Here is a 13,118-nt window from a genome sequence, read left to right on the forward strand (position 1 = left end):
AAAAAAAAAAAACAAAAAAAACCCAATCATGTAAATGTTTAAAAATATCCTTGTAACAATCAAGTTTTTCTTCCTCTTCTTTTTTCCATTTTGCTACTTCTCAACTGGGTAGTTATTCATGTACTTTTTCTTCTTCAGTTTTAAGCTATAGAAACAGACTCTATAAAAGTGGTGAACAAGAAAAGATGTGGAGTTCATCTACCGAGAAGAACCCATGTCGACGTTTCATTCGGTGCCCTAGTTCTCTGGTATATGAAATTCTTTTTCTTTTTTTTTTTATTCATGTGCTTACTTTAATGTTTGGTCACATAGTTAATTTTTTTTTGTAGGATCCTTCAAAAGATTGTGATTTTTTGGTATGGATGGATGAGGATTTACCTTTTCAGTGGTATAAGAATAAAGTTGTTGAGTTGCACAAGGAAAATATTGATTTGTACAAGGATAATATGATTTTGTCTAAGGAGAATAGGGAGTTGGAGATGGAGAACAAGGACATGCAGAAGAAACTTATGAATCTTGAGTTGCTCGAAAAAAAGAAGCGTACTGATTTGTTCAAGGTCAAGGTTATGTTGTTATCCATTCTTCTAATTTTCATATTCATTTGGTTTTTAATGGTGTAATTAATAAGGCAAGTTAGGCTTATGTAATTGAATATAAATGCTATTTTAATATGGTTAGATTGGTGTATATTAAATAGTTATAGTTATATATTTGGGTGTCAAGAAGAACTACATGCATGTTTTTAATGGTTTATATCAATGTATTTTTTGTGAACGGACAAAATGGTAAAACGGTCAAAAGTGCTAAAATGGTAAAAGGACCTAGTGAAAATTTGCTGAAATTGTAAAGGTACACACAATCTTCGTAAAAGTGGAAGCTACAAACACCAAATGGTTAATTTTGTGCGTTTATGTGTTATTCAAAGTACAAATGGTTTAAAATGGTAACCACGGTAGCAAATGGTTAGGGCGTTGGAGCAAATTACTTCGGTGAATATTATTAAAAATGGTCAATTTGGTCATATTTTATAGGATATTGTCGATTTTAGGAAGTAAAGAAGATAACGCATGAAACCACACACACAAAGATATAATATTTACATGGTTCGGTCAGAGTGATCTACGTCCATGGGTAGGAAGGAGTATTTTTTATTTACGAGGAAAGCTAACAATGAGTCGACATGGCTTAGGTTCGAGTTCAACCAATTTATTAATTGGTGTGAAGTTTTCAACTCAATCCAACATGATTATTTAAATATATTGATATTTCCAAACAAACCCAACACTTTGGATAAATGAGTTGTCATTGATATAGTTTCCGACCTAACCTACTACATAAATTGGTTAAACTTGGGTTAACTAATTTAAAATCAAAAAAATTAAAAACTTAACGAAAGATTATACCACTTAAATTAGTTCTAAATGGACAAAAGCACAATTCTAATTCATAAATACATATAAATTATTCAAATGGCATCAAAAATATTTAATTTTGATGTGATTTAAGAGAGTGGTTAATATTGTCAGTGTTAAGAAAATTGATGAGAATTAAGATTGTATTTTTTTTAAACATAAACAATAATACAACATTATAATATATAAATTAATACTTTGATTAATACATGATAATATTCAACTAATTATTTATTTAAATATATATTAAAGTTAAACGGGTTGGCGTGTTGAAAAATGGTTGATAATTTTGACCCATCCTAACCTATTTAATTAAAAGAGTAAAGCCGGTTGACCCATTTAGCTTACGTCGGTTGAAAATCTCAACCCAACCGGCTAATTTTGGTTGGGTTCGGGCTGAGTATTTTTGTTGGCTTTATTTATGAATTCTCAAACAATGATTGTAGGTTCGTTTGATCGGATACAAACAATATATAATTGTGACATCCCTAATTTCACGACCATAAAAGACCGATTTTGTTATGTTTTATTTGAAAATCAGAGTATCATTTTGAAGAAATATATTATGGAATTTGTCCCCAAAAATATGATAAGTAAATTATCAAAACATTTCTAAAGAAATGAGTTTTCACTATATTAAAAACGTTGGGATGTCATTGACAATACAATACATAAGCATAAACAGAAATAGTACATGCCTTACAACATCTATTATTCTAAAGACCTATAATCCAAAGATCTCTAATCAGATCAACACATATTCCCTTTTGCCACTACCTGTAATACAAAAAACTGAGTAGGTCAAGCTTGGGAGTCTGGTGAGCAGATAGGGTTTTCTACGCATAATAATTAAGTTTATTAATTTCATCAATTAATTCAACCCGATTACCCGTTCACGTTATCCTCACTTTCTGTCCCTAAAACATCTAATTCAAGGGACCTAGTCTAAGGATCATCATCGGGAAGACAATATTGCTTAAGGGATTCCTCAACAATATATGTCAGTAAGGTAACCATTATGGGATGGAGTACATCCGTGAATACGTCGTTTACAAACATCTACGGGTTGCGAGCTTGCCAACGTTCCACTAGACTTTCTAGAATAGTCTATGGTCGTCATCTATACTCCGTTAGATGACTTAGTCAGCTTAAACATCAAGGCCTCTCATCATTTCATTTCATCTCTCATCATCTATATCATCTACTCATCTTTACCCATAATATTTATATGTATAAAATACATATACAGTTTAAATCAAATAAAAATAATATTATAACATTGAGAGGGTAAGCGGTGATGCTTAGTGAGTTCAATAATAGATACAATATAATATTATGCCATATATATACTTCAATATGGCAGAAGCAAAGAGGAACAAGGAACAACAAAGGCATATGTGAATCATGTGACAAGTTTTCCATATCAATCAATGATTTGATTCAAAGATATACAATCAATGAGACATAACACTTTCCATACTTAATATACATCAATAGAACTTCGACCCAAATAGCACAGAAGACATACAATTTTTGATTAACATTTTGGTAGATTTCAGGCTTATAACCCTGTCTAACCATCTGCCAATGCCATAGAATAGGATTCATTCTCTTATGAAGACATGCTCTACATGGCCAGAGGCTATGTACCAATACCAATGTAAATCTAAGTCCTTTCACTGATCACATGGTCAAAGGTATTACTTTGCTATTAAAATAGCGAATAAAAAAATAAAACAGGAAAATAACCCGGAATAATAACACTGAAAAGCACATAGCACATATAACACATAACATACAATTGTTCCTATATATTGAACTCATCGTGTTATAACCGGGGGTTAAAATAGTAATTTGGGCAGCACTTCGTTACTATAATTAGCTTTCTTTGATGAAAACCGGGAGCATTCTTGAAAATCAGGCCCTGCGAGGGTTGAGCTTCAAACCGAAAAGATAAATTTATTGGGCTCTTTGGGCACTTCGGGGCGTATTTCAGGTGTTAAAATGATATTGAGGCTTCAGGGGAAGTTGAAATAGCAAAAATATGAAATTAGGGGTGAAAAAGTGGCAAAATTCCAACAAAAATCGGGAGGTCTCGCACCCTTTATATAGGTGTGAACCTCGGATCCGAAGCAGGGAGAAGGAGACAGTTGGCTCGGATCTTCGGCTGAAGGAAGGACACGCGGCAGCAGCAGCGAGGCTCGGATTCGGAGCGAGGGTCGGCGGCACGCGTCAGAAGGCTATTGGGCCGCGGCTTCGGAGCGAGGAGAGGGTGACGCACGTCGGACACCGGGCATCTTCGCGTGCGAGGTGACGTGGCCGGATAAGGTCCATGCGATTTTTCTCGGTTTTCAAGGATTTCTCGATTTTTGAGCCAAAAACTTATGAAATTCATAACTTTTGCATACGAGCTCCGTTTTGACATTCTTTATATGAACGCGTAGGTAAAATTATGCTCTACAATTTTCGTTTGGACTCTGTCGGCTAATTTTGACTTTATTTTTAATATTATTATTTTTAACAGATCGGGACAGGAAAATCCGTTAAAATTTCATAACTTCTTCATCCAACGTCCATTTTTGTCAGTCTTTTACCATTGTACTACTATTGACGAGACCTTCGATTCTTGTTTAGGTTGTGTTGGCTAAATATCGCTAGATCTTCATTTCGAGTTTTTGGTTGTCTACTGTTATTCCGAAACTTAGAAAAATCATAACTTCCTCATACGAAGTCGGATTTGGACGTTCTTTTTATGAAAATTATCGGTTTAACAAATACTACGACTTTCATTTATATCACTAAGGCTAAAAAGTAGTTTATCAAAAACTCGGTTTTTACGTCATTCGGTGTCGTCGCGGTTTTGTCGCGAATCTTCGATTGGTCATAACTTCTTCATTATAACTCGGATTTCGATGAGGTTTTCACCAAAATATTTCTAACGAGATTCTTTACAACTTTCAATAATAAGATTTTACTTATTTCAAATTTTATATTTTCATTAAATTTCAATATTCGCATTTTAATTGGAATCTCATAAGACTTCTAATATTTTCCGAGTGATTCTAAACATAGTTTTACTTTATTTCTAATAAAAACTATCCGTTAGAACTCAATAATCATAATTCTATAATATTTCATAATATTATTCCTTTTTAAAATTTTACAAAACACGAATTCAAAACGTGTATGTTACATTTATGCATACAATGATGACATTGTACGAAACAAGTATGGGGTAGGGGTCAAAAAAGGATTTTCAGGCCTTAAAACTATTATTAGAAAATTGCTAGAATTTCAAAAAAATATTTAATTATATAGACTTGTAAAAATAACCTAATTTTGAAAATCTAATACATTTATAAAATTTTGATATTATTGCATTTGGACTAATTTGCTAGTGTTATACATGGCAGTTTAATACGAACTCTAAGATTTTGTTAAGCTAATATGTTATAATGTATTTGTGAGTTCTCAGTCCTAGTAAAATCATGAGACAAATACGCAACCTTGTGTAGTTTGAGGGACATAATAAATTTTTCTTTGTGAATACCTAGACCCATTAAAAAGACTAATGGTGACGATTTATCTCTTTGGTCCTTTATGTTAAAATAAAACGAATCAATTTTCCAAGTTTATCTATTTAATTTTTTGCATTGTTGAGTCTAGATATATATAAAAAAATAATTAATAGTTCATGAGTGGAACCAATCTGCGACCTTTGAGACTCGTTGAGTATTCCCCCCGAGAATCTTTACACTTATCCACCTATTTATAAAAGCTTAGATGAATGGGAAGATTATATTATATAGTATTTTTCTTTTTAAAGTTGAGTCACTTGGAATTTGGCAATTAATTTTGAAACGAAATGGGATAAATAAAATGACATAGGTGGTAGGAAATTCAGAATTGAAAGTTGTTTAAAATAAGTGGGAAACGTTTATGAGGATTGTTAGTATATAGGGCTTGGGAAGTATTAGTAAGTTCAATCAGGATTGCTCTGGGTGATGTTGTTATTCGGTGTTCTATGTGATGTATTAAAATAAGTTTTGCTTGAGGGCAAGCAAAAGACAAGTGTGGGGTATTTTGATATTGTCATATTTATACATACGTTTATGCATTATTTATTTGAATTATATTTTGTTAAAATACAAAGATATTTGGTACTTATAATGTATAATAACTATTTAGCAGCCAAAGATGAGATTCTCAAGTAAAAAGATTAATGAACTTGAAGAAAGTTGGAAACTTGGAGCTTACATTGAGAGGAGAAGAGAGAAGGAAATTGAGCATATTGAAGTTTCCACAATGTGGGCAATTACATCCCACGATGTGGCATTTGACATCTTCTCGATTCAAGCATGAAGATGTTTTTCACTATGTGACCATCTATTGGTCACGACATGACTACGTGTCAATCATAGAATCTTCTTTGGACTTGCATGGAAGCCTTGGTACACACAGGATTAATATGTTTCCCACGATGTGACACTCATATTGTCACAATGTGGCGACTAATTTTAAGGTGAGTATATATTTCTGACTTTAGGTCAAAATCAGAAGACTTTTGGCGGGGAGTTGCGATTGAAAAGCAACTAAAACCCTTCTAAGAACCCTTGGAAGGCAGAAGAAGATTATAGATCAAGAGTTTAAGATATTAGAGCATGAATACCACATAATTCATTTGGTTTGCCTAGACTTAATCATGTTTAACCTAGCTTTCTATTTGATTGGGTGTTTTTCTTCTGTAATTATGGACTAATACCCTTTAACTTTCATTTAGATTAGATGATCCCTAATACTATATGTTAGTTTCTTTTTTCATAGATTATTGAAGTTGGCTTAGCTTCTGTTTGATAAATCACTACCTAATATGTTAAAGTTTCTATCTTTATTGCTTATCATTCAAGTTTGTGTGTAGTTAGATGACCATTATGATTGCATAAACTTGTTGCCTAGTTAAATTAGTAGAGCTAGTGATTCATCAAATCCTAGATTAGATGATAAGTTTAGTTGCTTAAATTGTGTTAGAGAGCATTACTTGATCATAATATGTGCTTTGGTTATTTGTCTTGTTCATAGATAATTAATCCTTAGATTTATTATTTATAGCCCAAAATCTTTATAGTTAATTAAGTGTCCCGCTTGTACAAGACCATTGCCTTGCCTGGTAGTGCATGAATTAGTGAAAATATTAGGAGCTCGGACTAAGACCTCTAGTAACATTTATATGGGTAACCAACTGAAATTAACCATAGGAAAAAGGGTGATTCGAAGCTAAATGGAAGTATCTTTATTTCGTGAATTTAAAATCGTCATTGTTTTTGTTTAAAAGTTTTTATTAATTAATTTAAGTTAATCTGAACTTGTAAAATCAGATAAACCCCCCCCCCCCCCCCCCCCCCCCCCCCCAAATCTTTAGTTGTTTTTCTAGTTTAATGAGAAATTCTAACTAACGCATCACCAATCCTCGTTTGTGTTCTGGCATGTTCTGCGTTCCATTATATCATCTACTTTCAAAAAGAAAAGAAATTCTTGCTAACGCATTGTACTTCTGAAAACAACTCATTTATAGCGTTATACTTCTAGAAATCCACCAAGTTATAGCAATTAAAATTGTTGTAAGAGGGTAAAATGAACGTAGGATGAAATCATGTTATTTCTTACATGTAACCATATATTTATGGGTTAAATGCAAAGACATAACAACATATTTTAATTTATCTATTCATAATAGTATCGTAATTCGTTTATTTTTATACTTTGAAAAATATTATCTAATTCCCTATTACAACATCATACTTTGAAAATTTATCTAATTCCCTATTACAACATCATACTTTGAAAATTTATCTAATTCCCTATTACAACATCATACTTTGAAAATTTATCTAATTATAGCGGCGTCCTTAAACTGTATTCGTTTCATTGCTATCATTGTGCATATTTTTTCAAATTACATTCAGTAAAGCAGTCTAATTCTTGCATTTAACCCCCAAAAGAATGAAACTATATTGCTATTTCTTGTATTTAACCCCCAAAAAATATAAAACAGCCAAAACAAAATTTTCAGTAACATTATCTTAGTAAGAAAAAACTGACCGTAGGTTTTTCAAGTGTCTAAATAAGAAGATAAACTTAAAGTATGATGCTATTACACTAGCATTTTAACCCTATATTTTTAAGCCAGAAACAGTTTATTTAAAATCATGCTCATCAACTAGCAATAATGGAGGAGAGATTCATATTTCCAACATCCAACATTCATCATATACATTCAAAAGGAAAATAAATAAATAAAGAATGAATGCCATTCTTACTTGCCAAAAAAATAAAATGAAACCATTGAATTTTCCTTCTCACAGATTGAGAAGATTTGAGATGGGGTTCCACCCCATGATCCATGGCCGATTATCAGAAGGAAGCACGAAATTAAGCTCAAACATTTCTTTAGACAAATTTCCACCTTCACGGAACCCAACAAGCTTTGCAACAATTTCTGCACTTTCTTGTACATGTTCAGCATCATGTGGATTTGTCCATAGTTTGCTTACAAATTGAATCCTACGTTGCTTTCCCTCGAGGGGTACGTCCCATTTCATGTATAGAAGTTCTCTTTCTTCTGTTGTCAAACGTGTCGTTAACCTCTTTGCTAGAAACTCCCTTTCACGCTTCAGTGATTTAAGGCTGCAGAAACAAATAATAGATACAGAGTTAGTCCCGGTCTCAGTCTCAGTCCAATACTTGTCAAACACAGTAGAAGATGAGAAATTAACCTTGAAGATATGGAGATTGTGGGCCCGTCTGTAGCACCACCGCGAGCCGGGGTTGCATTTCCATGTTCGGTTAAATGTTGTTCGAGCCAACTGAGTCGCCTCAGCTCGACTTCCATGTAAATCTCATCAGCTGGGTCTCCCTTAAATAGCATATAGAATTGAGTTCTATGGATGATCGAGACAAAACAGAGGTCCCATAATTCAATTATCTTCTGTCTTTGCTCTCTAAATGTTATATGCCATGGAACTGGGGACACCTCAGCTATATCTTCTGTGTTCTCATCATTTTCAACATCATATCCTGCTGCTTCATTAGCTTCCAACTCAAGCACCTGTATCCAACAAAATAGATGATTTAATCAACATTAAGCTAAATGTAATAATTAATTGGCTAGATTTGTCAAAAATAGAAAGTTGAATATGAGAGTGGAGCATTTATATTACCTGGCAAACAAGTAGCTGTTTTTGGTATTGTAGTTTGGCTACACGTTCTTTGAGCTCCGTTACATAAGTTCTTATGCTTCTCACGTTCTCTTCCGCTGCATTTTGAAACAATTTCTGCATTTTCCTCATATTAACAGAACTCGAACGTCGATGTGGAGTACCTTCCTCACTCTTCACCGGAGTCTCTTTCTCCGACACTGCCGGAGTGTCACCGGTGACAGTGTCATCGTTTTCCGGCGCTCTATTTTCACTTTCCGCATCAAATACATCCCGAGCAGATGAAAGAGGTGAACAAGGAGATCTTATAAAAGTCGGCTTGTTGACCGCATTGCTGGAGGTCAAAGGACTCGATTTTTTCTTCTTCGATTGATTTTTCATCTGATCGTTATTCGGAAGCGACATGATCAATTTATCGATCGACTTCTGGACATTTTCGAGTTGTTCTTCAAGGTTCGCGATGTTGCTCCCTTGAGAGTGAAGTCGAGTGATTTCGTCTTTTAGGTTAGCGCTAACGCTTTTGTTAACAGGGACGATGTTCTCAACGTCGACGTCTTTTGGCGGTGGTCGGATGGCGCACATATCGCGAATCTCCGCCTGTAATTTAGCGATTGTCTCGGCGGCGTCCTGGTTACCTTGGCGATGACACGCGACCTCTTTTTGAAGAACTTCTAGGGCTCTATTTGCTTCTTCACCTAACTGCTCTTGAAGGTGTTCTAGCTTCCTGATTTCGTGCATGAGTGTGAATGGAGCTGTTGAAGATTGACGCATGCTTTGTCGAACTGTTGTGTTTCGTGTTTTCTCGAAGCGCGTTGGTTCTTTTCCCTCGATGACTGATGGTAATGTCCCGGAAAACGAGAGACATTTTTTGGCTAATGGAAGTGATGATTGTGGTGGATTCGATACCTGTGAAGTGTTTATCGAGTTGAAAATTAAATTCAGTCAAATTGAACAAAACTCGGATTCCATAAAAACAAATCACATTGAGAAAAAGAGAAAGAGAAAAGGAACCTTTGGTTCTTCTTGAAGTTTACGACGTAGCTCATCCACTTGTGACACTGCCTGATCTCTTTGTCTCCTCAATTCTTCAATTTCCCTTTCCATCTAAAAAATAAAATGAATATTAGAAGTCATAATCCTTGTAAAAAGCATGTCAAACACAGAGCAAAAATACCTGACGAATTTTAGAATCTTTCTCATTTGATGGATCGGGAGTACGTAACTCAGCTTCCAATCTAGAAACTTCCTTTTGCAAATGCTTAACCAATTGTTTATCCGAAACAACCTAATAAAAGATTTCAACCACAAAACAAGATTTTAGAAACTGGTAATAAATTTGGAGAAAAAAAATATATATATATTTATTTACCATGTTAACTTGGGCATTATTTGTTACTTCCTTTGCTCGTGTAGCAAAAAAGAGAGTATTCCTCGACTGCTCCACATGGCTAGAGGCCGGGCTCAAAGTGCATATAATAGCAGTTCGAGCATTGCCACCTAGCGAATGTTGTAGTATGCGAGTCAACTTAGAGTCTCTGTATGGAATATGTCCACTTCTTTTTCCAACACTACAAACAACAATATCTTATTAGAGAAAAAACTTTATATTTCAATAAAAAAAAAATTTAACTAATTAAAAATTTAACATATTGATATACCTGAGCTTCCTAATTACAGTTGTGAGAGTCATCAAGCTAAGATTGATATGACACCCTTCCCTGAGTCTAGCACCATCAGCATGTGTCTGTGATGCTCTTTCACTTCCAGCTAAATCTACAAAATTCTGCACAATATTAAAGTTAATAGTTAGTTTATGGTTTTAATAAATAACATGATTTATAGTTGATTTGAAAGGAAATGTATATTACCAGGCTTGAGACAAAGGATCTAACACAATCTGAAGTCTCCCGAAGTGTACTTTCAATTGTCTGCATTGAAGCCCAAATTTGTTACACATGACACAAAAGTCACAAAATAATAAATAAAATATGTATACTTACGAGTCTTATTATTTGGTGTGATCGGGAACTAGTGTCATTTAAAGCAGTTTCGCCTACTTGTCTTTGAGCTGTAAATCATAAAAAACAAATTAAAAGGAAACAATGTCATTATGTCACGAAATATTTCAGTTAACAAGTTTCACTACTTCAATTTTATTTCATTTCTGTGAAAATATTGTATTATATGCTTACCTTCACAAACACTGATTAAACTTCTTAAATGTTTATCATCGGTTGCTGTTTCCTCCACTAACTTCTCAACTACTGTTCCTTTCTGCATGTAGGGTTACAGATCTTGTTAAGACAAAATAAAGAATAAATTCGCTATTTTTAAGGAAAAATATTATTGTATATATTAATTACCTCCGGATCATCTAGAAGCTTGAGATTGCGTCCAGATTCTGAATTCAGCAAGTCTCTTACATTTTCATTGTAGATTTCTAAGCCTGATATCTTTATTCTGAAGTCTCTTTCAGGAGTCTGTATAAACAACCCAAAATAACATCAATTTACTTTGGAATACAATGTCTTGATAAAAAAAATAAATGAAATAGAAGTAAGATGTTATAATAAACAAATAAAATATGGCACATAATTTACCTGCATTATGTGTTGATAAATATCATTGACAGCTTTTTCTGTGATTCCTCTCATAGTATATGTCTTTCCACTACTTGTTTGACCATAAGCAAATATGGTAGCTGTAAAACAGGGGAGATTAAATCAGTAAAACAGATATAACAATATTCAAGACAAGTAAAAAAGGTCATTAGAAAAAGGTACCATTGATGCCCATTAGAGCAGATAAAGCAACAGTCTTGACTCCATCCTCATAGACAGTTTCTGTGATTGTTGTAGGGCCAAAAACTTTATCTGCAAGAACACAAAGCTAGTTGAATTACATTATTGTATATAATTAAAATTATATGATTAACAATATCAGAAAATGAAGTTTACCAAATGTAAAGGAAGATGGTTGAGGCACACGCTCAAGAGGTAGTTGTGGTTTATATACAATAGAATGATCATCAATGCATTCCCATGATACATTGTCTTTTGCCAGCTGTTCCCTTTTATTTAAAGGTCTCAATCGAACTGTTACAACAATTTTCTCTTCACGCACTCTTGATCCTCCAGGTGTTTGTATTGGTGTTTTTTCAATTTTTGAAATCGGTGTCCCAGGAACACTTCTTACTGACATCTTGTGTAGTTATCCAGTTATCCAATTGCTTATCTGTTTAGTGATTAGAGATTAGTAAAGTCTAGCCATGAACACTGTTAAAGACATGTAGACTTGTTAATTGATGTGTTTCCAAAAGAAGACATCATTCCTTAATTGGTCAAGTCTTACCCAATTATTCATCTGTTTAAACAGAAAACATCATTCCAAGCTGATGGAATTCATGTTTTCTGCCATTTTAAAGTTGCAAAGCCAATTGTTGACTATATATTTGGGCATATATAAAGCCATGAAATTGTCCTTAAACATCAAGTTCACTTATAAGATGCTAACAGACTGAACCAAATCAAACCGGATTTAAGATGAAAAATCAATTCAATTTTTTATTGTAACACAATAATATCTCCTTGATTTATCAAAACATGCCATACCAAGCTCATAAAATCATTAACTAAAGTGTGCTTTAATTAGTCAACTTTTTTCTCATTAGCAGACGCCTCATTTCAAATCAATTTCAGAACTTCGTCCAAGCATCTGCTGGCGATTTCAGCTTATCATAAAAAAATTGGATAACGAGCGCATAAATCTCTATAAATCTATCGAAACAGTTTCAGCATCCAAAAATAGAGAAAGTAACCGGATAGTTTCCTAAAATTTCAACTCATCGCTGTCGGATTCCACAATTTCAAACTGACTTTTCGTATTTCAACTAAGAATGAGAAAACAAAACATAGATCTACAATCGCAATTCAGCTATATATGGAATAGATTCGAGTATACTTCATCAAATTGACAATCAAACAAATTCTACCTCAAACCCTAGATGGAAACTTAGCATAAATACAATAGAAGAAGAAAAATTACTTCAAATTAAACATCAGAAATGATTTACTCACCAAAAATCTCAAATCTTGTCAACTTGAAAGGAAATCGAGAGAGAGAATTTCGTAATGCTGTCTACGGGGTGTGCGAGTTGTGAGGTGGAAGAAAAGGGTTTTCAAATTACGAGTCTAACGGCTAGTCTCGAATATATGTAAGTGTTTGAAAAGAAAGCGTCGTCGTTTTGACAGAATTTAGACTTAACGGGCGTTTTGGTATTAAATACATTCCGACAGGCTGACCACCGATTGGGGCTTTAGCTTTCAGTTTTCAAGTAAAAGCAGTATCCTATGTTACAGTAATTGCTTTCTCCAGGTCAATATCAGGCAACTAGAAGCCTACAGTGCTTTATTCACTTGTAAACTATGCAATAAGATTCATACATTATTCTGGATCGATGAAAAGTGTCTCTGGAAAGGGCTCAACACTTTGA

General features: G+C 33.8%; 2 protein-coding genes across 2 annotated transcripts in view; one reads left to right on the forward strand and one right to left on the reverse strand.

Annotated features, from left to right (window-relative positions):
- The window catches only part of LOC122195599 (uncharacterized), a 1,251-nt gene extending 574 nt beyond the window's left edge, over window positions 1–677 (forward strand). The window contains exons 2-3 of the mRNA XM_042897615.1: window positions 139–248; window positions 330–677. Of these exons, the coding sequence (XP_042753549.1) occupies window positions 139–248; window positions 330–620 (401 nt within the window). The 3' untranslated portion in view covers window positions 621–677. The remainder of the gene's footprint in view (window positions 1–138; window positions 249–329) is intronic.
- A 6,910-nt stretch (window positions 678–7,587) lies between these two features.
- On the reverse strand, window positions 7,588–12,856 carry LOC111908519 (kinesin-like protein NACK1). Its single transcript, XM_023904340.3, has 15 exons — window positions 12,703–12,856; window positions 11,584–11,860; window positions 11,410–11,499; window positions 11,227–11,327; window positions 10,990–11,106; window positions 10,819–10,900; window positions 10,627–10,694; window positions 10,495–10,554; window positions 10,285–10,409; window positions 9,996–10,194; window positions 9,801–9,911; window positions 9,638–9,730; window positions 8,630–9,532; window positions 8,186–8,517; window positions 7,588–8,096 (listed from the first exon to the last, which is right to left on the reverse strand). The coding sequence occupies exons 2-15, from the start codon at window positions 11,825–11,827 to the stop codon at window positions 7,769–7,771; spliced, it is 2,853 nt and encodes a 950-aa protein (XP_023760108.1). The 5' UTR covers window positions 11,828–11,860; window positions 12,703–12,856; the 3' UTR covers window positions 7,588–7,768.
- Between the last annotated feature and the right edge of the window lie 262 nt (window positions 12,857–13,118).

Source organism: Lactuca sativa, chromosome 8 (assembly GCF_002870075.4).
Source record: "Lactuca sativa cultivar Salinas chromosome 8, Lsat_Salinas_v11, whole genome shotgun sequence".
Taxonomy (NCBI): domain Eukaryota; kingdom Viridiplantae; phylum Streptophyta; class Magnoliopsida; order Asterales; family Asteraceae; genus Lactuca; species Lactuca sativa.